Source organism: Balaenoptera physalus (assembly GCF_965194825.1).
Source record: "Balaenoptera physalus genome assembly, chromosome: 19".
Classification (NCBI taxonomy): Eukaryota; Metazoa; Chordata; class Mammalia; order Artiodactyla; family Balaenopteridae; genus Balaenoptera; species Balaenoptera physalus.
Window position 1 is genome coordinate 40,080,234 of NC_138900.1, and position 24,851 is coordinate 40,105,084.

Consider the following 24,851-nt stretch of genomic DNA (forward strand, 5'->3'; position numbering starts at 1 on the left):
GGTGAAGGTTTGCCTCGTTAGAGACTTACACGGTAGAGTCAGCAGGATGACGTTTAGGAGGTGCATGGACGAGGCGCTGCCTGAATCATAAAGTGAGAGCAACTGTCCTCTTTTCACTTCTCTTTAATCCTTCCTGTTTAGTCAAGGAGAAAGTCTCAGTTGGCTGCTAATGTCTGTAAGGCCTCTTACACTCCTGATCACCTTTTCCGCAATGCAAGGCCAGGCCTCAGGCCTCAGGCAGCAACACCCAGGTCCCGTTCAACGGGCATCATTTTGGTTTTGTTTCCCTTGGGTTTCTTTTAGGGGTTACCTTCCATGCAGGACAAACGATACTTTGGAAAATCAAGTTCAAGGTGAAATGATTTCTAGAAAAATTTTAAGGAAACGCTACTCTGATTCTCAGATAAGGCAAAAATGTCCTCCAACATGGGTAAAAAAGTCTTGGAAATTGTAATTCTATCCCTAAAGGGTAAGATTGTGGGAAAGTTCACGTTCTATATTTCCGCAATGTTTAGAACTTTTCATATGAGTGCAGATTATGTTTTATAGCAGAAAAATAATCAAGAGCTATGGGAATGATCATCTCGTTTGGAAAGAAGATCATTGGTTGAAGGCAGTATGGTGCTTCAGTTAGGAAAGCGCCTCTGGGTTCAGCAGAGGTTTTAAATCCACTCTTTGCTTCTTGACTTCCCAGAGTCCATTTCTTCACCTGTACAATGAAGGCAATATCTGCCTTGAAAGGTTGATTGAAGATCCACTGAGGAAATGCAGGTGGAATACTGTAGCATGATGCCCCACCCATGCTGAGAACCCAGTATATGAGATTAGCGTCAACCAGCATCAGCTGCAGACGGGCAGTCCCCTCATTGTGCTGAAATCTTTATGTGAATTACTGTCGCCCATCCTCAGAATGGCCCTGTGAAGTAGATGCAAAATCATCACCGCATTTGCCGGTGAGGAACATGTGGTACAGGGAGGTTAGGAAACTTGCCCTAGGTTGCGCAACACAACATGTTGAAATCAGGATTTGCACCCAAGCCTCCTGACCCCAAAGGCTCTTTTATCAGCTCCACAGATCCCTGTGAGATGGGCTGATATTAACCCTGCTTGACATACAAGCGAGCCATGGTCCAGAGAGGGCAGGGACTTGCCTGGTGTCACCTAACAAGTCAGTTTGGGGCAGTGGGGCTCAGAACTGAGGCTCCAACCAACCAATCCCCTAACCCCCAGTCCCAGCCCCAAGCCTTTCTTCTCCCCGTGTTTTGCGTGTCTGGGCACTGTCGGCTGGCATGGGAGAACGTCGGTCAGATAATCCATCCCGGAAGCAGAATTCCTCTTCTAACTTCAAAGAGTCCACCTTTCTGGTCACTGATCTTCGGTCTTCTTTCACTTTCAAAAAAATGTATTCTGTTTAAACCATACAGGTAATACATGACTAAATTCTCTTTTCAGAAAGCTAAACACCTTATACATCAGGCTGAAATCCCCATTACTCACTGCTTCCTGCCCCAGGTCTGTCCTCTCCCAGTTTGAGGTAACTAGTTGGGTGTGTTGCCTTCCAGAACTTTATCTAAGCCTTCGCATTAAAAAAAACAAGCAAGGGAATTCCCTGGCGGTCCAGTGGTTAGGACTCTGCGCTCTCACTGCCGTCGGGGAACTAAGATCCCACAAGCTGTGCTGCACGGCCAGAAAAAAACCCCAAAACAAAACAAAGAAACAACAACAAAAAAAACCCAAAACACTTAAATTGGGCTCACTCACCGCGAGGCCCTGTCTTAAGTGCTTTACGTGTATTAACTCATTCACAACCCTGTGAGGAAGGTACTGTTATTATCCTTGTTTGGTAGATGAGAACATTGCGGCTCAGAGAGGCTATACAACCTGCCTGAAGCCTCACAGCCTGAAAATGGTGAAAAGTTTAGTCCCAAACCTAGACAGCCTGGCTCCAAAATTCATGCTCTTACCCTCTAAGTTATAAACATGTTATTATAGAACTGGAATATTGGTGTTTTGCTTTATATGTATTCTTCAGACAAATGATGTCATATTATTCGTGTGTCTTGTCTACTCAGTAATACGTATGGAGGATCCAGCCGCATCAGTGGCCTTCATGCCCATAACCCAGAGGTGTGGTAAACCAAACTATATTAGGTTATGAGTTGTTCAAACGCAGCTGCAGGATTTTCTTATCTAGTGCACTCTGCCTTGTGGGCCGTGTGGCTCTCCCTGTAGCTTTCTGCCAAGCAGTTTGGTTGTAGAGTCAAAGGGCGGACACATTTTGTGTGTGTGTGTGTGTGGCTGCGTTGGGTCTTTGTTGCTGCGCACGGGCTTTCTCTAGTTGCGGTGAGCGGGGGCTACTCTTCGTTGCGGTGTGCGGGCTTCTCATTGGGTGGCTTCTCTTTTTGCGGAGCACGGGCTCGAGGCTTGTGGGCTTCAGTAGTTGTGGCACGCGGGCTTCAGTAGTTGTGGCACACGGGCTTAGTTGCTCCGCGGCATGTGGGATCTTCCCGGACCAGGGCTCGAACCCGTGTCCCCTGCATTGGCAGGCGGATTCTTAACCACTGCGCCACCAGGGAAGCCCAAAGGCTGGACACATTTTAAGTTTTAGAAATCATTGCCAATTTGCCTTTGAAAGCGGGCAGACCAATTTCCAGGCTGTGAATTCGAACCTCAGGATCTAACTTCTCTCCTTTACATCCCGAGCCTTCATCCCCTAAATTCCAAAACCAGCACAAGATTCCTCCGGCATCCTCACTGACCGCATGGCTGGAGATGAAGGGGGATCTCCAGACCTCGGCTCCATTTTCAATTTGGTGTGGGCACGAGAGGAGGTGGCAGAGCCACTGAGCTGGGGCCTGATGGGAAGTGCAGGAGGAGTGTTAGTTATGAGCAGAGACCCTTAGGGTCTCACCTAAATATGGCCACCTCGGTGACCTTCCCATCCCCAGCCTCTTAGAAGGCAAGAATCATTCGGCTCTGGTTTGCTGGGGAAGCAAGACACCGGGTACAAGGGAGCAAGGAGCCACTCTCCCCACTGGGAGCGGAGAGCTGGGTGACAGCGTGGCCTGGAACAGTAGTCCCCAAGCTCACCTGGGCTGCTTCCAAAAGTGCTGATGCCTGTGTTCTGCCCTCAGAGATTGTGCTGTGATTGACCAGGAGTGTGGCCCATTGGCAGTTTTAAAACCCCAGATGATTCCAACATGCAGACAAGTTTGGGACCCACTGCCCAGGACTGTGCTGGGCAGGACCCTTCTCACGGGGGCCTCACCGGCCACTTCCTGTGGGTTCTGGGCCCAAACTGCCAGGGCTGAGCGGGAGAGGCAAGGCCACTACCTGGCCACCTGCTGTCTGAGCCAGGCCAGGGCTGCCTGTGGACACCCCGGTTTCGGGAGGGGGGGCAGGGTACATCCAGAAACCCTAGGGGGTCTTTTGGTGGAGAGTCTGAGCCTTCCAAGCAGGAAGGTAGCTGGAGTAAAGGAGACGGTTTCAATTCCAGTGATGGGGGCTGGGACCCAGCTTCCTGGTTTCCAGTGACAAGGAGAGAGAAGCCTTGCTGGATTTGGAACAGGGACCGCCCAGGCCTGAGGCCCGGAGTGCAGGCTTGTGCCACCTTCACAAGGGCTTTGAGGCAAGAAGATGTTTGTTCAACTCCTAGCTCTGGGACTGTCTAGCTAGTGACCTAGGGAGGTCCCCTCACTGCTGGGAGCCTCGGTTTGGGCTTTGGTAAAGCGTGTGACTGCATTTTAAGTCCTGCAGGACCCTGTCATTGTGAGGGACAATAAAGATGATTGTTTTCAAAGGAACAGTACGTTCAGAACAATCTCCTACGTCATCATCCCCCCACGGAAATGTGCTGGGTCAAGGACCCCTCTTGCCCGCTATGCCAGCTTTTGTGGGTGAGGGAGGAGATGGCCGCTGATGTCCCCCTGAAGGTAACTCCCGTGGGGCCCCATGAGAAGAGGGTGATTCCTGGGGTGGGGCTGCATCGGTGCCCCAGAAAGAGCCCACTGGGTCAGTCTGGTCCCACTTCTGCTTCTTATTTGCTGTGAGTGTCAGCAAGGCCTTCCTTTCTCAGGACCTCTGTTTCCCAATCTGTAAAATGGGCCTGGCATGGACCCCACTGCCAGGAGTCTTCCAGCTCTCTTCCCCTTTGCATCTGGGCTCAGGCATCCTCTGAAGCCTCGGACTGTGATCAGCCACCCTGGGGGAAGCAGAGGCCCTGGGTTCCCTATCGGCAGCCCTGTAGGGCTTGGCGTGGAGGATTCCCAGAGGGCTTGAGGGCCTCTGTGGACTCTGGTCCACCCTGGGGTCCCCAGGCCTGACCTGTCCATTCAGTCCTGAGAAACCAGCTTCAGCAGCACTTTCTTTTCTCAATTTCGGTGATATTTTGGTCCAAATGTCTCGAGTGGCTGTCATGGCCGGGGGTACTGACCCCACCAACCACATCCTTCCTGATCCTGAGGTTAGCATTGGCAGCCTTCTTATTTCTGTCCCTCTCTTCCCGCTGCCTGGCCTCAGTCGCCCCCTTCTGTCCTCTTTTCTCCCACCCGGGCCCAGGAGCTGGGGCAGAACCCTGGGGTCTGCCAGTGCCCGGGGGGGACAGGGCTTCCAGCCTCCCACAGACCCTGATCCTCGGCCTGACCCTCCCAGACAGCCCCGGGAACAGGGGCAGCAGGTGGTGTCCCCCTTGTAGAGATGAGGAAACAGATCCCAGCAAGTGGGAGGGATGCTGCCAGCACCTGTTACTCCTGAGCCCCAGCCTCAAGCGGGCTTCCTCTCCATCCAAGCAGGAAGAGGGAAGAAGCAAAAGAACAACAGCCAGAAGCATGTGACTCAAACCATATCCTCTCCTCCCTGCCTTCCTTCCTTCTACCCTGTGCTAGGGGCTGGGGCTACCTAGGAAACAACAAGAACAGCAGCACTGGTAATAATAGCTAATGGGCCAGATGCCATGTCAGGGGTGTTGCCTGCTTCATCTCCCGGCGACCTGGCCAGGTAGCTCTTATTACCCCCAAGGCTGACCCGGCTGGTGCTCCCTCTCCCCAGTCTACTGGACGCCCTCCTAGGCCAGTCCCCCTCCCCCCATCCATTGTGGGTGTAGGCCCACTAACACCTGCGCCCTGCCCTGAAGGATTGCCCTTGGCTGATAGAATGCCCCTCCTCCACCCCATAGGCATGGCCCGTAGCCAATGAGTGACAGATGTGGCAGATATGGGCAAGGGAACAGCGCAGCCCCCTTGCCTCTTGGCAGGACAAACTCTGGAGTGTTGTTCACATCCCAGAGTTCCCTGTGGTCAGGCTAAAGCTGGACTGCTCCTGAAACCACATCTTTGCCTAACTTCTTCCCCCACCCCATCCTGCTTCCCTTCCCACCTTAATAAATAACTTTGACAGACACCCCTGTCTTGGGCTCTGCTTTTAGCAGCCTGACCTAGAACATCCCCATTTTACAGATGAGGACGCTGAGGTACCAAGCCATGGAGTAACCAGACCATAGCCACACAGCTGGTAACTGTGTAGTAGAGACTCAAATCCAGGGCCCTGGTGCCAAGGTATTTGCCCTTATCCAGAATCAGGCAGTGTCCCTGCCCTGGAGGTGTACCCAGCTGCTGAAGGAAGGGCGGGCCAAGAGGAAATGATGATGCAGAGTGACAAGCCCTGCTGTGGAGGAGAAAGGAGAGATTGCTAGGGAGGGAAGCCCAATATTGGGGGTGCCACTCGGTCTGGGAAGGCAGCTGGGAAGACTTCCCTGAGAAGGGAGCAAAAGTCGATTGGAGCTAGGTCCAGAAGGATAAGGAAGAGTTTGCAAGACGGAAAAAAAGGGCAGGGCATTCAAGGCAGAGCAGGGCATGTGTGCAAGGCAGGGAGTTGTGAAAGAGGATGGCGGGCTGGGCATGGGAAGATCACACCCATGGAAGCATGGTCACATGGCAGGGCAGCAGGGGTGGTGTGAGGGGGCCCGGAGATGGCCAGGACCCAGACGGTGAAGGACCATTTGTTTATTCATCCTTTGAGCCTTTCTTCGGCACCTGATGTGGACCTGCTTTGTGGAAGTCATGCTAACGTGGTGCCACTTCGTCTTGCAGGTGGTGGGAAACTATAAGAGGTTTAGACAGAAATGAGGCCAGACCAGAGCTGAGTTTTAGAGACAACTCTGGCCAGAGGCGTGTGTGCCGGCGTGCGTGCACGTGTACACGCATGTGGACTGGAGGTGGGGGGTGTCTCCAGGCGCAGGGAGCAGCGAGGGCAAAGGCCCTGGGACTGGGGCAAGGAACTGGCTGTGATTTCTCCACTCCACCCCCTAACCTCCACGGCAGTGGCGTTCCCAGGATGGCAGGAGATTCCCCAAGAGCACAGCGATGAGGGCAACGGAAGGGGCTGTCTGCTTAAAATTGAAGCCAGGATGGAGTGATCCTTCCATGCCCACCCCTCAGTGAGACTAGCACCCCAGCAAGGCCCTTTTCCCTCTTGCTGTCTGGACCTCGAGCGGCAGGAGCACCGGACTGCAAACCCACATGCCTGGGTTCCCTTGGCGTGCTGACTGTTTCTGATTGTGTGATGCTGGGCGTTTCACTGCCTCTCTCTGAGCCCCATGTTTGATCGCCCTATCCCAGGGATGCATTGGTGATTCTTAGAAGTAACACTGTTTTGGTTTTTTTTTTAATAAATTTATTTATTTTATTTTTTATTTATTTTATTTTTGGCTGCGTTGGGTCTTTGCTGCTGCACACAGGCTTTCTCCAGTTGCGGCGAGCGGGGGCCACTCTTTGTTGCGGTGCGCGGGCTTCTCGTTGTGGAGGCTTCTCTTGTTGCGGAGCACAGGCTCCAGGCGTGCGGGCTTCAGTAGTTGCAGCACACAGGCTCAGTAGTTGTGGCTCGCGGGCTCTAGAGGGCAGGCTCAGTAGTGTGGCACACGGGCCCAGCCGCTCCGTTGCATGTGGGATCCTCCCGGACCAAGGCTCAAACCCGTGTCCCCTGCATTGGCAGGCGGACTCGCAACCACTGCGCCACCAGGGAAGCCCGTAACACTGTTTTTTAGCCGGAGATCCCGGTGCTAAAATGCAAATATGAAGGCTTGAGAGTTTATAGAGGTTTATTTTCTTTGTTCTATTAGCAGCTCTCTGCTATCTTGCTTTCTGTAGAACAGTAATAAAATTTTATGCATTTGGGTAACATGAACCCATAAACTTAACATCATTTAAAATTTGTTATTTAAATTCATATTTAAATTTAAAAACTGCTAGCCATGCATGGAGAAACTGATAGAAGCACAATGACTAAGAATGTCTCTCTCATTCTTTGATGGCTACCCCAAACCACATAAATACCAACATAGGAGATTTGAATGACAACCAGTATAGGTGAGGTAATAGATATACTCGATTTTTTAAAAACTAATCTTGTTTAGGTAATACATGCATACAACATAAAATTCTAAAAGTTCCCCTCCCTGGGGACAATTACTATTATGTGTTTCTTCCAGAAATATTCATGTATTTAGAAACATACACATTTTTTTTTCTTTACACAAATGCGGCATAGGTACCCTATTCTGCCCTTGACCTTTTTTAAAATGTGGTGTATCTTGTTCCATATCATTCCACATAGTTCTGCCTCTTTCTTTTTAATGGCTGCGTAGGATTTCATTGCATGGCTGTGCCATAATCTTTTTTTTTTTGGCCGCTTGGCCTGCGGGATCTTAGTTCCCCAACCAGGGATTGAACCTGTGCCCTCAGCAGTGAAAACGTGGAGTCCTAACCACTGGACCCCCAAGGAATTCCCAGGACCTTGTTGTTTATCTATTCTTCTAGTACTTTCATGGTTTAACTTTTTACATTTAAATTTTGACTCCATCTAGACTTTATTTTGGTATAATTTGTGAGACAGAAATCCAACTTCATCGATAAAGAGTATCTTTTAAATGTTCAAGGAATATTTATAAACTTCTCATATACCAAGCCAAAAAGGGAACTCTCAACCTATTCCCGATAGCAGAAATTATGTAGGATTTATTCTTTGTACAGTATAGTAAAGCAAAAAATTAATGACAAAGATTTTTAAAAGAACTCACCCCTCTATTAAATGACTCAGTTCAAAATTATAATCTACTAGTAATCCAATATAAATTTGCTATAAACAATATAAATTTACGGAAATTGGCCAAAAGTTCTTTTAAAAGGAAAAAACTCAAAATGGCCTAAGGCGTAAAGTTCAGAAGTTTAAAGAATAACAGTCTCAGTAAATCAGGGGAAAGAAATAAGAAAATAAAAACAAAAATTATAAAACTAGAGAAGTGAAAATTCTACAGAATTGATAAAAGAAAACAAAAGTTTGTTTTTAAACATAAGAGGTACCAACTGCTGGCAAATTTAATAAGGAAAGAAAGACAAAGTAAGAGAAACTAAATTAAATACAAAAATGTGAAATTTAAAAGTACAAGAGGGAATTCCCTGTTGGTCCAGCGGTTAGGGCTCCGCGCTTTCGCTGCCGATGGCTGGGTTCAGTCCCTGGTCGGGGAACTGAGATCCTGCAAGCTGTGTGGTTCGACCAAAAAAAAAAGTACAAGAAAAATATTATACACAACTGTGTGCTGCATACTAAGTTTGAACATTCTTGACGAACTAAGCAAATTTCTCAGAAAAAAAACCATAAATTGCCAAAAGTTAATTTAAAAATAAGTGGAAAACAACCAACACAGTAAGGGGAATGTTAAAGTTATCACATTTGATTTTTCTTTTAACTGTTCAAACCACTTGATGGTGTTGAGAAGAACTTTGGCTTTTCCTCAGGGTGCGATAGGAAGGGGCAAATGTATGTGGCATGGGCCACGTTTTAACTTGACCATCTGGCTCCCTGTGGAGGATGTTGGTGGTAGGCCTCCTGGCGCAGGAATCCAGGTAAGAAATGATGGTGCCAGGTCTAGGTAGCAGTGGGGGAAGTAAGATTCTGTGATATGCTTGGAAAACTTAAGCCACCTTTGGCCTGAGCTTGAGGAAGCTTGAGGCGGCCCTTCACTGAAATGGGGAAGGGACAGTTTGGGAGTGGAGATCAGGAGCTCAGCTTTGGACCGGGAAATTTTTTTTTTTTGGCCACACCCCACAGCATGGCATGCAGGATCTTAGCTCCCCGACCAGGGATCGAACCTGTGCCCCCTGCAGATGAAGCATGGAGTCTTAACCACTGGACGGCCAGAGAAGTCCCCGGAAATTTTTAAATGCATAGGAGGCATCCAAGAGGAGTAGCTGTGAGAATTAAAATAGATACAGCCTAAAGGCACTTGCCTGGCATTTAGCAAATATTCATTACATTATCTGTTCAACTTTTTCAACACTTTCCCAGTGAAAATGTAGTTTTGTCCCTATAACACACACAGAAACATTAAACAAAAAGTAGAATAAAGTATTTCCTCGGTGTGTATGAATTACTTTTTAATTTGAATTTTCAGTCTCTGTCATACTTAATGCAGATATTTATCCTCACTTATTGCCTTCCTAATTCTGTTTTCGTTTTAGTGTTTCACATCACGTAGGGAACTTCCATTCATGTGAGAAGCGCTGATAGTTTCTTGTGCTTACTCAGCATTGTGAATTTCTCTTCCTTACACATTGAGGAAATGTCTATTCTAGTTTTTAATGTGAACGTTTTATGGCTTTGAAAAAAAAATTGAAATGCACCTGTTGAAAAGTTTTAATGGTACAAAGTGGTCCAGAAGGGAATGGTGGTCCTTCCGTATCCCTATCCTCGGTTGCTCAAGTCCCTTACGTAAAACGGCGTAGTACAGTTGGCCCTCCGTATCCGCGGGTTCCACATTTGAGGATTCAAATCCACAGATGCAGAACCCACAGACACAGAGAGCGAGCTGTACAGTGTAAAGGGCTCTCCTTTGCCTGCGTCCCCCAGGTTCCCTCCCTAGACACAATCCTGTCACCAGTTACTTGTGTAACCCTAGAGTTGGTCTCTAAGTACGCAAATGCACATAGCACATTTAAAACATCCATGTGCCATAGCTTTCAAAAGTTGAATTCACTTACTAGTATACTTTGGAGCTTTTTTCACTTAGCATGTTTTTGCTGTTCATCCATGTTGCAGTATGTATTGTTACTTTGTTCCTTTTTATTCCTAAATAATATTCTATTGTATAGATAGATATACCATATTTTGCTTATTCATTTGTGAGTTTTTGGACATTTGGACTGTTTTCACTTTTTAGCTATTAGGGATGACAAACATTTGTGTACATGTTTTCGTGTAGATGTATATTTTCATTTCTCTTGGGTATAAACCTAGGAGTAGAAAATTGCTGGGTTATAACTCTCTGTTTAACATTTTAAGGAATTGCCAAACTGTTTCAAAGTGGCTGCACCATTTTGCATTCCCACCAGCAGTATATAAGAGTTCCTGTTTCTCCACATCCTCATCAACACTTGTATTATCTTCTCTTTCATTACAGACATTCGATGGGGGTGTGAAATGGTATCTGGTTGTGGTTTTAATTTGCCCATACAGAAAAATTTAATTTAATTACGTAACTAAAAAATAATTCTTAAAAAAAAAAAGGAAATCCCCTGGCAGTCCAGTGGTTAGGAATCTGCACTCTCACTGCCGAGGACCCAGGTTCAATCCCTGGTCAGGGAACTAAGATCGCACAAGGGGTGCAGCACGGCCTATAACAATAATAATAATAATTCTTTCCATTTAAAACACTTGTATTGCTATGTATTTTTTATATAGTTGATTTACATACAATGTTGTGTTAGTTTCAGGTGTACAGCAACATGATTCAGTTACACATACTTATATATACATATATATATTCTTTTTTTTAATAATCTCTTCCATTATACCATTATAGGTTATATATGTGCTGTGTTTTGTTTGTTTGTTTGTTTTTGGCTACATTGGATCTTCGTTACTGTGTGCAGGCTTTCTCTATTTGTGGCGAGTGGGGCTACTCTTCGTTGTGGTGCGTGGACTTTTTATTGTGGTGGCTTCTCGTTGTGGAGCACAGGCTATAGGCACGCGGGCTTCAGTAGTTGCCACACGCGGGCTCAGTAGTTGTGGCATGCGGGCCCTAGAGTGCGCGGGCTTCAGTAGTTGCGGTGCGTGGGCTCAGTAGTTGCGGTGCGCGGGCTCTAGGGCACACGAGCTCAGTAGTTGTGGCACACAGGCTTAGTTGCTCTGCGGCATGTGGGATCTTCCCGGACCAGGGCTCGAACCCATGTCCCCTGCATTGACAGGTGGATTCTTAACCACCGCGCCACCAGGGAAGTGCCTGGTACCATAAAGTTTTAATGACAGTTACTTTATAAAATGCCTTTGTTTGGAAGCCTCTCCATTATTGCCTGCCTCTCCTAATGAATAGTCTTTGATATAATTGCCTTCGTTTTTTTTATTTTTATCTAATTCTAATTCAAAATGTTTATTATGAAATAGTTAATACATACAAACACTTGTCATTATCTGCCATTTTTTGTCTAAAAGACCATTATTATAATTTTACCAAGTTCTCAGAAGTATCCTACTGTAATATATTTAAGGCATTGCCTTAAATATGTCTATTAACTTAGAGGGTTTTTTCCTTTCACTTTCTGTAGTCACAGGCAGGCTTGTCTTAGTCTGTTTTAGCCGTCATAACAGAATACCACAGACTGGGTGGCTTACACAACACACATTTATTTCTCACAGTTCTGGAGGCTGGGAAGTCCAAGATCAAGGTGCCAGCAGATCCGGTGCCCAGTGAGGACCCTCTTCCTGATTTGCAGCTGGCTGCCTCCTCCCTTTATCCTCCTCACGTGGCAGTGAGCAGAGAGAGGAAGCACATCTCTCCTGCCTTTCCTTATAAGGGCACTAAACCCATCATGAGGGCTGCATCCTCATGACCTAATTACCTCCCAAAGGCTCCATCTCCAAATACCATCACACTGCAGATATAAGCTTCGTCATGTAAGTCTGGGGGGAACACAAACATTCAGTCCATAGCAAGGCTTTATTTCAATTTGCTCATGCTTCTCTCCATTTCTTCTGTTAGAATTTGACAGTTTTCTTTTTAAAAAAACCATTATTACCTCAGTAGCCCTTCAACAGGCCGTGTTTTTTTTTTCCTTGTTTCTAACTACAGTACTTATCTCTGTTATATTAGAATATGCTCTCCTTTTTAAAAATTTATTTTATGAAGTGTAGTTGATTTACAATGTTGTGTTAATTTCTGCTATATGGCAAAGTGATTCAGTTATACATATATATATATGGTCTTTTTCCTATACTTTTCCATTATGGTTTATTATAGGATATTGAATATAATTCCCTGTGCTACACAGTAGGACCTTGTTGTTTATCCACTCTATACGTAATAGTTTGCATCTGCTAACCCCAAACTCCCAGTCCATCCCTCCCCCCACCGCCCCTCCCCCTTGGCAACCACAAGTCTGTTCTCTGTGAGTCTGTTTTGTAGATAAGTTCATTTGAGTCATATTTTAGATTCCACATATAAGTGATATCATATGGTATTTGTCTTGCTCTTTCTGACCTACTTCACTTAGTATGATAATCTCTAGTTCCATTCATGTTGCTGCAAATGGCACCGTTTCATTCTCTTTTATGGTTGTGTAGTATTCCATTGTGTGTGTGTGTATATATACATATATATATACATATATATACATATATATATATATATATATATATATATATATACACACACACACACACACACACACCACATCTTCTTTATCCATTCATCTGTTGATGGACATTTAGGTTGCTTCCATGTCTTGGCTATTGTGAAAAGTGCTGCTATGAACATAGGGGTGCATGTATCTTTTCGAATTATAGTTTTGTCTGGGTATATGCCCAGGAGTGGGATTGCCGGATCATATGGCAACTCTATTTTTAGTTTTTTGAGGAACCTCCATATTGTTCTCCATAGTGGCTGCACCAGTTTACAACAGTGTAGGCGGGTTCCCTTTTCTCCACACCCTCTCCAGCATTTATAGACTTTTTAAGGCCGGCCATGCTGACCGATGTGAGGTGGTACCTCATTGTAGTTTTGATTTGCATTTCTCTAATAATTAACAATGTTGAGCATCTTTTCATGTGCCTATTGGCCATCTGTGTATCTTATTTGGAGAAATGTCTATTTAGGTCTTCTGCCCATTTTTTGATTGGGTTTTTTGGTTTTTTGTTATTGAGTTGTATGAGTTATTTGTATATTTTGGAAATTAAGCCCTTGTCCGTCACATTATTTGCAAATATTTTCTCCCAGTCCGTAGGTTGTGTTTTCGTTTTGTTTATGGTTTCCTTTGCAGTACAAAAGCTTGCAAGTTTGATTAGGTCCCATTTGTTTATTTTTTGCTCTTATTTCTATTGCCTTGGGAGACTGACCTAAGAACATTGGTACGATTTATGTCAGAGAATGTTTTGCCTATGTTTTCTTCTAAAGAGTTTTATAGTGTCATGTCTTATATTTAAGTCTTTAAGCCACTGAGTTTATTGTTGTGTATGGTGTGAGGGTGTGTTCTAACTTTATTGATTTACATGCAGCTGTCCAACTTTCCCAGCACCACTTGCTGAAGAGACTGTCTTTTCCCCATTGTATATTCTTGCCTCCTTTGTCAAAGATTAATTGACCACAGGTGTGTGGGTTTATTTCTGGGCTCTCTATAGACTGTGCCCTCTTGATGTGGATTGATCTAAAGTCTGGAACTTTGTTGTTACATTCGTCATACTTCGGAGATAATCAGCGCACACTAGTCTGATCTTTTGCCTTTCTTCCGTTCTTCCATGTACTTTTTAGCCATCTTTTTCCTTCTCTATTCCTTATTGTTAGACAAGATCTCTAAAGCTGTATTACGTAGGCATTTGTGCCAGAGCGTCATTTTATTTTATTTTTTATTGAGATATAGTTGATGTACAATATTATGTAAGTTACATGTGTACAACATAATGATTCACAGTTTTTAAAGGTTACACTCCATTTATAGTTACTATAAAATATCAGAGCATCATTTTATTGTCCTCTTGGTGAGATAGTGATCGATGCCTCTGGGTTTTCTCATTAAGAAGGATGTTTGCTCTTGATTATTTAAAGACTTCTTCATGATGTATTAAGAGAGAAGACTGCACATTCTAACCTCTTTGGAGTTTTATTAGGAAAGGAAACTGACATCTGTGGTAAGGATTATTCCATTTTCATCCAATAAATTAGCTGTAATAAGTCTGCTGAATTTGAGGGGCCTGCAGTGACGTCACAAATCACTGTAAGGGGAATGTGCAAGTTGGAAGAGGAAGAGGGGCATCCTCTGGGCCAGATACGGTGGGAGGTGACACCAGGGAGGGCTGGGCTGTGAACAGTCCAGGGACAAAAAGAATCTTGGTTGGGGAAGAACAAGATCTGTACCTGAAGACGAGGATACTGTTTCTGGGTCGATGTCCTCAGCGGTGTCAGGGGCAGGGGTCAGCGCCTTCTTCACAGAATTCCTCTTGGAACTTGGAATAATGATGGGGAGAGTGCACTGTCTCCTCTCTCTTAGGGGCCTGTCCTATGGAAAGAACCTGAAAATCCAGCTCAGGGACTTGGCCCAGGAACCCATGAGACCCTCTCTGTGGACATCCTAGAACATCTATGATGAACCAGGAAGCCAGGTAGGTGATCATTCCCCTTTGCCTCCTCTCCTTCCCTCCCATCCACTCCTTCATCCCCCACCCTCCTACTGCCAAGACTGCTCCCTACTGCTCCCTGGACTGCCCCCAATGTAGCAAAGTTACCCTTAGTCACCCTTCAGCGTGAGAGTGAGAATCATCAGACACAGAACATCAGCAAGGGCTTGCGTCAGCGTCTACCCTTTTCATGGATCGTGTGACCAAGGGCCTGACAGAGAAGAGATTTGCTCATATTAAGAGTGTATCAGTTAAGATAGGCTACTGTATGCTGCAGTAACAAACAACCTCCAAAGTCCCCGTGGCTTATGACAACAAAAGTTATATCCTGATCTCAGTTCTCGTCTAATATGAATCGACTGGGGCCCCTAGTCCGCATTATCCTCTTTCCCGGACCCAGGCTAAAGGAACAGCCAAGATCTGGAATACTGCTGGCCACTGTGTTAGAGGAAAAGAGAGAACAAGGTGAATCACACGTTGGCTCTTAAAACTTCTGCACAGACATGACGTGGGTCATTCTTTAGCATATTTCATTGCCAAAGCAAGTTTCGTGGCCATACCCAATTTCAAAGGGGCAGGGAGATGCAATCCAACCAAAGGCCTAGAAAGAGAGTATCTGTGAACAGCCCTGATTCTGTGAACAGAGAATTAGTTACAGAGCTGGGACAGGCACACCCGTCTCCTAACTCTGGGTCTGAGGCTCTTTCTACTTTAAACCTCTGTCTCCAAGGCTATTTCCCACAGACTTTCACAATGACCAGTAATAATGTAATGTGCTTTTTCTTCCAGGGATGGTTATTTTTAAAGAGCTTAAGGTCTTACCCGCAGGGGATAGAGCACTGATGGTGGAAACAACGGCATCATGTTAGACTGGCTGGAGGGGAAATTTGAATTTGAAGGACTTTCCCAGAAATTATACCATCCAGGCACTCCTCACTTCCACCTGGCACCTTGCTGCCCTGGATGATTTCTTTATGGGCCACATGATTTTGGACATTATAGCCCAGAAAAGAAGCTGTGCCCTAGGCCATGGTCACATCCTTGTGCCAAGATCACACAAAGGGCAGGGATTAGCCCTTGTCTGGTGCCACCTAGGGATCCCAAGCCTTGGACATTTACTGGCCTGAGAGGTAAGAAATCTCAGTTCTGAGCCTGGCTCTGCCATGGACTTGTATGATGACCTTGGGCATGTCCTTTACCCTTCCTTGGCTTAGTCTTTCCATCTCTTCAGTGGGGATGGTGATCCCAGCCCACGCCGTAGATGTGAGCATGTTTCATGAATTCTAAAGCCCTGTGTCTGAGCAAGGAGTTGTTGCTATTAGTTTAGTTGGGGAAGGGTGACCAGAGGGAGCTGGGGACATGTGCCCAGTAGGCCTCTGCCGAGGGTCAAGGGAGAAGCTGGGGTCTGAACCCCAGGACACATGGTCTTTGCCCCAGCCTCTGGGAGTTGGTAAGGCTGGCCCCTGGGCAGGCCTCCTACCATTTTCAGAGTTAGAAGTGGAGTATCTGGAGTTGTGATGATTAGATGAGACACATAAAGCACGTAAAACAGTGCCTAACACATAGTAAGTGCTTTCTGAGTGTTTGCCTCTATTATTAAGGAAATAGTACCAGAAAGTACATTTGGAAATGTTATAGTATATTCCACTATATTATGGATAACCAGTTAGTTAATCTCCCACTGTTGGATATTTAGGTTGCTTCCAATTTTTAACTATTAAAAATAATCTTGCAATGCACAGCTTTGTAACTAAAAATTCTGTGTACCTCCATGATTGTTTCCTAAGGCTAGAGTGTTAGGAATGGAATTGCTGAATCAAAGGGCCTACAGACTTTTTAGGCTTTCACTACATGTGTCCCTTGCCTCATATTAGTACTCCTACCAGCAAGTTGTTTGAGAGTTCCAGTTTAGAAGGGGAGAATTTGCTTAGAGAGAGAGAGGAGACGGTCTGTATTAGCTAGGATTATATTTCACTGTGAATAGCAGAAAGGCCCAAGCAACAGGGGTTTACACAGAATAGAAATGTATTTCCTTGTCATGTAATAGAAATTCAAAGTCAGAGAGTCCAGGGCAGGAAAGCTTTACCCTCCATCTTCCTCAGTACTGGCTTCTACCTCATAATCCAACATGGCTGCCCAAGTTTCAGCCATCACATCGGCATTCCAGCCAACAGGAAGAAGCAAAGAATGATATAGAACATTTCTGCCTACATCCCATTGGCCAAAATTTAATTACATGGATACATCTAACTGCAAGGGAGGCTGAGAAATATAGTCTATTCCAGATGACCAGGGAATATTCAGGGGTTCTAGTACTAAGGAAGAAAGGAAGAACAGATTTTGGGAGACAACTAGTTGTCTCTGCCATGAGCTTAGCTCAGACAGAGAGCAGCACAAATGGGTCCATGGAAACAAGAATGAGTAAAGCATCGTCAGGGCATTATCCACGGGGGATGAACTAGACCATTCCATAGCCAATACATAGGCACAGATTAATTTTGCAAAGGATGCAGAAGAAGGAGATTAATTTCTGGGACCGAGCTCTGGGCAATGGCATTGAGACTCCACGGAGAGGCCACTTCTTTGTCTTCTGTGTCTGTCTCTTCTCTTCCCCTCAGATGTAGGGGGTGGTTTTTGACTGCCCCTCTTGGCTTCCCCCCAGCTGAGTTGTCCCCCAGCTCACCTGCCTCCCAGCTCACCTGCCTACCTGGTCCCTGCAGGGCCGGGCTGCTCATGGACCCCATTAGCCTCCAGCTGGACACCGAGAACCTGTGCGGATGTCTCGTGAGGCTGCTCAGCAAAGACCCAGAATGGCTGAGCGCCAAGGTGAAGTTCTTCCTCCCCAACATGGACCTGGGCTCCGGGGACCAGTCCCCAGACCCCACACAGAGGGTCATCCAACAACTCAACAAACTGCACACCGAGGGTCAGACCACCTGGCAGGAGTTCATCCACTGCGTGTGCATGGAGCTGGACGTACCACTGGACCTGGAGGTGCCATTGCTGAGCACTTGGGGCCACGGAGACGGTAAGAGTGGCCGTGAGAAGTGCAACGCTGCCAGCTAGCCCCGGGGCATGGGGAGCCAGAGAGGCCCAGGCGAGTCCGGGACCTGTCTGGCTCAGAGACAGTATGGCCAAACCAGGAACAAAATTCCATGTTTCTGCGCACCTCCCGGAGCAAATGCCCTAACACCACCAAATCCGCTGGGGACCTGGAGGACTCCTCCTTCCACCTTGTACCACCCCAGTTGCCCAGAAAGGCAGGGTGCACAGAGAGAAAGGACCAGGTGACTTCTTCCTGCCAGGAAATTCCAAATAGCCTGTAACGCCCAAGAGGTTTCTTTTCTCAATGCAGTCAGAAACAGTCATAGGGAGAGCCCTCTGACTACTGCTTCTGCGCAGGCTGATTGAACTCTGTTCTGTCCAGCGAACGTTTCTTGGGCTCTTTCTATTTACACAGCACCATGAGGAAGCCCAGAACACTGAGGGGTGGCGGTGTCCTTGGAGAGAAAGTGAGAACTCACTCGAGAACTCTACAAGGCAGAGTGCAGGGCAGGCGGGGAGGCACAGTGTACACACGCGTGGATACACACGTACGTGCATGCGCACAAGCAGGCACAGACGTGTGTGCGTGCACACGCATACCTGTATGTGCACAAACCTTTAGATACGCACATGTGTCTGCCCCCAGCTGCCTTCAAGGCTCACCACCAGCTGTGCCCTCCACAGATCGCTGAGTGTAGATTTCTCCCTTGCTGGGAACCTACCCTGAGGGATGAGCCCCGAGCCAGACATGGGGCCAGAGCTGGTCCCAGGGCATCCTAGCACATGCCCATAGCATATTATCTCCTCCTCTCTTCCAGGCTTCCCCAGGCAGCCTGAAGTTGGCGAGGAAAGCCAACCAGACTCTCAGCTCCACCCTGGTAAGACCTGGGGTTGGGGAGTGGGAGTGGGGGTGAGCATGCTAAGTCCTCACCTCAAACCCAGAGCAGGCGGGTGGTGGCTGGTCACAGCCGTTTCCCATAAACCAGCCTCCTCATCCTTGGACCCATTTGCACGCTTCCCAGGTCCCTCACCACGACTCCCAGCCTCACCTGCACCCCCTCTCTGCCCCTCAAGGCTTTGGCTTGTCCTGATACATGTTCCCAGGGGTCTAACCTGGAGCCTCCTGGGAGAGTCTGAAGTTGTCAGCCCTTGACCACTGCCAGAATCACCTCTCTGGTTTCACTAGGGGAAGCCCGTTCTCACTTCCCTGTCCCCAAGCCTCAGGGCCTCGTGCTCCAGCCCCACAGACTCAGGCCCCTCACCATTCAGACACCCGCAGGCCTGACACTAACCCACAGACTGCCGTCCACACCCAGGGAGCCCCTGACTGATTTTCTGATGGAGCGCAGAGAGGTCAGCGATCAGATGGTCCACCTCACTGATTCAAAGGCCGCACTCTATTCAGAATCTTTCTTTCTTTTTTTTTTTTTCCTGTGGTAAATTACATGGCATCAAATTTACCATCGTAACTACTTTTTTTTTTTTTTTTTTTTTTTTAAATGTATTTATTTATTTATTTTTGGCTGTGTTGGGTCTTCGTTTCTGTGTGAGGGCTTTCTCTAGTTGTGGCAAGTGGGGGCCACTCTTCATTGCGGTGCGCGGGCCTCTCACTATCGTGGCCTCTCTTGTTGCGGGGCACAGGCTCCAGACGCGCAGGCTCAGCAATTGTGGCTCACGGGCCCAGTTGCTCCGCGGCGTGTGGGATCTTCCCAGACCAGGGCTCGAACCCGTGTCCCCTGCATTAGCAGGCAGATTCTCAACCACTGCGCCACCAGGGAAGCCCCGTAACTACTTTTGAGTGTACAGTTCAGTGTATTAAATACGCTCACATCGTCGTGCCACCACCACCATCCATCTCCATAATTCTTTTCATCTTGTAAAGCAAACTCTACCCATTAAACAGTAACTCCCCATTCATCCCTCCCCCAGCCCCTGGTAACCACCATTTACTTTCTCTCTCTATGACTTTAACTACTCTAAGTACGTTGTATAAGTGGAATCGTACAATATTTGTCCTTGTTGACGGGCTTATTTCACTTAGCATAATGTCCTCAAGGTTCATCCATGTTGTAGCAGGTGTCAGAATTTCCTTCCTGTTTAAGGCTAATATTCCACTGTATGTGTAAATCACATTTTGCTTATCCTTTGGTGGACTCTTGGGTTATTTCCATATTTTAGCTATTATGAATAATGCTGCTATGAATATGGGTAAACAAATATCTCTTCAAGACCCTGCTTCAATTCTTTTGAGTATATATCCAGGATCCAGGGTCATATGGCAACTCTATTTTTAATTTTTTGAGACACCTCCACAGTGTTTTCCACAGAAACTTCACCATTTTACATTCCTACCAACAGTGCACAAGGGTTCCAGTTTCTCCACATCCTCACCAACACTTTTTATTTTCTGTTTTTTTGATAGTTGCCATCCTAATGGGTGTGAGGTGGTATCTCATTGTAGTTTTGTGTGTGTGTGTGTGTGTGTGTGTGTATAATAGCATTAATTTTTTTTCTAAATATTTTCTCAAGCTATAGAGATTGTTTCTACTATAGTAATTGTTCTAAAGTTACATAAGGCAGGTTTCTGTACATAAAAGAACAGATATTAAAGCCAAGTCAAAACATTGAACAAACTTAATAGTATATGTATACATACATACCATATAAACACTTGGCAGAGATGCTCAAGTGCAGAGCCTTACATAAGGTAGACAGTTTGAATAAATTATATGGGCAGGCCCTGCTAATGCTGGACCTATAGGCTGTGTTGGGAATTTTCTTCCTTTCACCCCCAAATTTATTAATTCATTGAGAAAACATTTATTGCCATCCACTGGGCTAGACTCTGGACCCAGGTCCTCAAGGGAAAAAAAGCCAGGAATAAAGATTCCTCAGCCTCGTCCCTGAGCCAGAGGAAGTGAGGTAGTATGGAGATGTCAATTTTAGGGACTATGTTATACAGTCTACAAATAAGGAGTTGTATTTGAGGGGCTCAAAGGCAGAAGTACTTCAGGTACTACTTGCCTGAAAGTCGGTATGCTGTCTCACAGGAATCCATATTCTACCCCCTAACGAATGTCTCAAAGTACTTTCTCTACCCCTTCTAGTCACCCTGACGATGATCTCCTCCTTGAATAACTATTCTGAAAACAACAATAGTTTATTAGTTCAATTCAAGCTTTACTTAGTTTTCCTGCCATTTCACTAGAGAAGGGTATGGGAAGTAGATCATAGGCACAATTTGCACTTTCTTCTTATATGTGAACATTTTTCACAGGCATGATTATTATACAGTTATGATTAAAGCCAAATGTAGCAGTGATGACAAATTAAAGATTTGTGGTATCACTGCCTAACTATTTCTACCAGTTACCTTGGGATTCTGGAACAAAGCATGCTACGCCCCTTTTTCATTATCTGAAAAGTGCCTTTTAGACTTCTCTATAATCCCTTCACTTCTCATTGTAGTTTTGACTAGCATTTCCCTAATGATTAGTGATTTTTAAAATTTATTTATTTATTTATTTATTTATGTTGCACTGGGTCTTAGTTGCGGTATGCGGGATCTTTAGTTGCAGCGCGTGGGGTCTTTAGTTGTGGTGTGCAGACTCTTAGTCGTGGCATGCGAGACCTAGTTCCCCAACCAGGGATCGAACCCAGGCCCCCTGCATTGCGAGTACGGAGTCTTACCCACTGGCCCACCAGGGAAGTCCCAATGATTAGTGATGTTGAGTGCCTTTTCATGTGCTTATTGGCCTTTCATATATCTTTTTTGGAGAAATGTCTGTTCAAGTCCTTTGCCCATTTTGAATTGGCTTCTTTGTTTATTTGTTGTTGAGTTTTAGGAGTTCTGTCTATATTATGGATATTAATCCCTTATCAGATATATGTTTTGCAAATATTTTCTCCTATTCTGTGGGTTGCCTTTTTACTCTGTGGGTAGGGTCTTCTGATGTATGATTTTAAAAATTTTTATGAAGTCCAATTTTTCTATTTATTCTTTTGATGTCTGTGCCTTCGGTGTCATCTCCAAGAAATCATTGCCAGTCCCGGTGTCGTAAGCTTTCATCTTATGTTTGCTTCTAAGAGTTTTATTGTTTTAGGTCTTACATTTAGGCCCTTGATCCACTTGGAGTTAGGTTTTGTATTTGGTGTTAGGTAAGGGTCCAACTTTATTCCTTTGCATGTGGATATCCAGTTTTCCCAGCATCATTTGTTTAAAAGACTGTCCTTTCCCCCATTGAATGGTCTTGGCACCCTTGTCAAAAATCACTTGACCATATATGTGAGGGTTTATTTCTGGGCTGTCTATTCTATTCCATTGGTCTTTATGTCTGTCTTTATGCCAATACCACACTGTTTTTGATTACTGTAGCTTTGTAGTAAGTTTTGAAATCAGGAAGTGTGAATCCTCCAGTTTTGTTCTTTTTCAGGATTGTTTTGACCATTTGGGGTCCCTTGAGATTACACATGAATTTTAGAATGGACTTCTCTATTTCTGCAAAAAAAGGCATTGGGATTGTAATAGAGATTGCATTGAATCTATAGATCACTTTGGGTAATATTGAAATTTGCAACATTAGTAAGTCTTCCAATCCACGAACATGTGTTTCATTTATTTATGTCTTTAATTTCTTTCAGCAACATTCTGTAGTTTTCATTGTACAAATCTTTCACGTCCTTGGTTAAGTTAATTCCTAAGTATTTTGTTCTTTTTGATACTACTGTAGATGGAATTATTTTGTTCATTTTCTTTTCAGATTGTTCATTGTTCATGTATAGAAATGTAACTGACTTTTGTGTGTTGACTTTATATCCTGCTACTTTGCTGAATTCATTTATTAGTTCTAACAGCTTTTTTGTGGTTGTCTTTGGGGTTTTCTGCATACAAGATCTGATCATCTGCAAACAGAGATAAGTTTACTTCTTTTTTCCAATTTGGATGCCTTTTATTTCTTTTTCTGGCATAATTGCTCTGGCTAGAACTGCCAGTTCTATGTTGAGTAGAAGTGGTGAATGCAGGCATCCTTGCCTTGTTCCTGATCTTAGAGGAAAAGCTTTCAGTCTTTGACCATTAAGTATGATGTTTGCTGTGGTTTCAGAACTTTATTTCTATAGAAATATCGACTTTTACTTATAGCTGTGCACGGCTGTAACAGAAATCATCCATCCCGTAATCCTAGCTCCCCAATAAATCAAAACTGTTTGATACCTGGTCCCTCTGTCCCTTATCACTGAGCTGGAATACTTGTCACCTGGCTGTGACCAGGCCTGGTTGATATTTAGCTAGTGAGTCCGTTACTAGTAAAAGACTCATTAAAATATTGAAATACAAGGGAATTCCTTGGTGTTCCAGTGGTTAGGACTCAGTGCTGTCACTGCCGAGGGCCCAGGTCCAATCCCTGGTCGGGGAACTAAGATCCTGCAAGCCGCTCAGCGCAGCCGAATATATCTTACACTGATTCCAGCCCCTCTTCGGGACCCCTGGGTTTCCCTGCAGACCAGCATCTAAAAATTTAACACCTGGCAGGGCAAGGGGCCTGCTGCAGCGGCCATTCTGATTAATCACCAGTGCCTGGCTGTAGGAGTGTCCTGCTTTACTTCTTAAAATTCTTCCATAGTCCTCTTTCTTTCTTCCTCCCCTCCTTTCTGTCTCCCCTTCCTTCTTGTTCTCCTTCTTCCTTTCTTCCTTTCCCAACCTCTTCAGAAAGGTATTAAAGCGACTCTTGAAAATCCATGCAACCAGACAAGATCTCAGGAAACTAGTAAAGAAGTGAGGAAATTTGGAAGATGTGAAATAAGGGGGATAAAACACACTGGTACAGGAGGGAGGGCACAGGCCTGACCAAGCCTCGTGGAAGCTCCACTTTTCCAACCAGCAATGCCCTCGACAGAGCTGGGTGCTTTCCAAGCCATTAGTGCTTGAGGCTGTTGGCTGTGGGCCCTGCTTCCTGCATTCTGGGCTGGGAGATCCCCAGGCCCAGAGCCTCCAGCCCTCTCACTTGGGCCTGGGACCCCTCTGCAAACAGGAGCTGATGCTGATGCAGCCTTTGCCTGCTGCCTGCCTTCACTCAGTCCCTGAGTGTGGATATACTTGTCCGGCTGCTGCCTGTCTGTGGAATGGAGCTCCCTGAAGGTGCCCGCTACCCCCTCCGCCCAGGCCCCCAAACCTCACCCCTTACTCCTTCCTTCATTCTTTCCAGGCCTCAAGCGGCCTCACCAGAGCTGTGGGTCCTCACCTCGCCCAAAGCAGTGCAAGAAGCAGCAGCAAGGTGGGTACCAAGGTGGGGAGGGACCCGAACACTGGGTTGGATTGCCTTGGGGCAAGGACACAGATCCTGGACTCTGTCCCCTGATAACAGGCTTCCAGTCACGGGCCCCCTGACTCTTGTCTTTCAAGCTCCCAGGAGGGAAGAAGAGGAGGTCCTGGGTGGGCAGAGGAGAGAGCTAGCCCAGAGGAGGAAGCACCTTGCCCAGTGGGCCACAGCGGGGCTTCTCCAGAGATGGCTCAGCTGAAGGAGCTCAAAGCATCCCAGCAGGTCGCAGCTTCACCATCCAGGCTTTTCCGGGGATACTCCCACATCCTCAGGGTTGAGAGAGCTCCAGGGATGTGACCAGCATGACCTCAGAACTGGGCTCCCATTGGCCAGTTTAGGGCTGAGCTGGATAGCAAGGCAGAAAGAAGCCTTGAGGGCCCCTGGGAAGACATGGGGGCTGCTGAGGACCGGTCAGGCCGGGACAGAAACTTCTGTCATTCTCCACCAGTTGTCCCACCAGCTGGGAAACCCAGCCCCATGGGGCATAGCCAGAGGATTCACAGCTGGTCAGAGGATTCATATCTGTATAAAATAGGACAGACACTATGTCAGGCGCCCCCCCAGCAGGGGTATCCAGTGTCCCCCAACAGTGGCCCCGGGCCCTCCCCTGGGCCACCCAAGATCTCCCAAATGACCCAGCAATTAAAGTCAACAGCCGGCAATGTAGGTATTGACTGTTGACCAGCTTCCGCAGTTCTGATTGTTCGGTGTCTGGGCCCACAGGGTGTTCGTGCTCATTGTGGGCATCGCACAACTGAAATACTGTGGGCATGGGGGCCGCAGGCAGGTTACTTCGATCTCACAGTAAAAGCTTGTTCCAATTTGATATTGCAA

At 46.2% G+C, this 24,851-nt stretch overlaps 1 protein-coding gene across 4 annotated transcripts in view; it reads left to right on the top strand.

Moving 5' to 3' along the window:
• Nucleotides 1-24,851, top strand: part of NLRC5 (NLR family CARD domain containing 5) — a 90,005-nt gene that overhangs the window by 13,642 nt on the left and 51,512 nt on the right. For 2 of the 4 annotated variants that reach the window (XM_082436968.1, XM_082436971.1), the window contains exons 2-5: nucleotides 14,529-14,640; nucleotides 17,376-17,683; nucleotides 18,519-18,578; nucleotides 23,904-23,972. In XM_082436968.1, coding sequence (XP_082293094.1) covers nucleotides 14,621-14,640; nucleotides 17,376-17,683; nucleotides 18,519-18,578; nucleotides 23,904-23,972 — 457 coding nt within the window. In that variant the 5' untranslated portion in view covers nucleotides 14,529-14,620. The other 2 variants (XM_082436969.1, XM_082436970.1) reach the window with 2 other exon arrangements.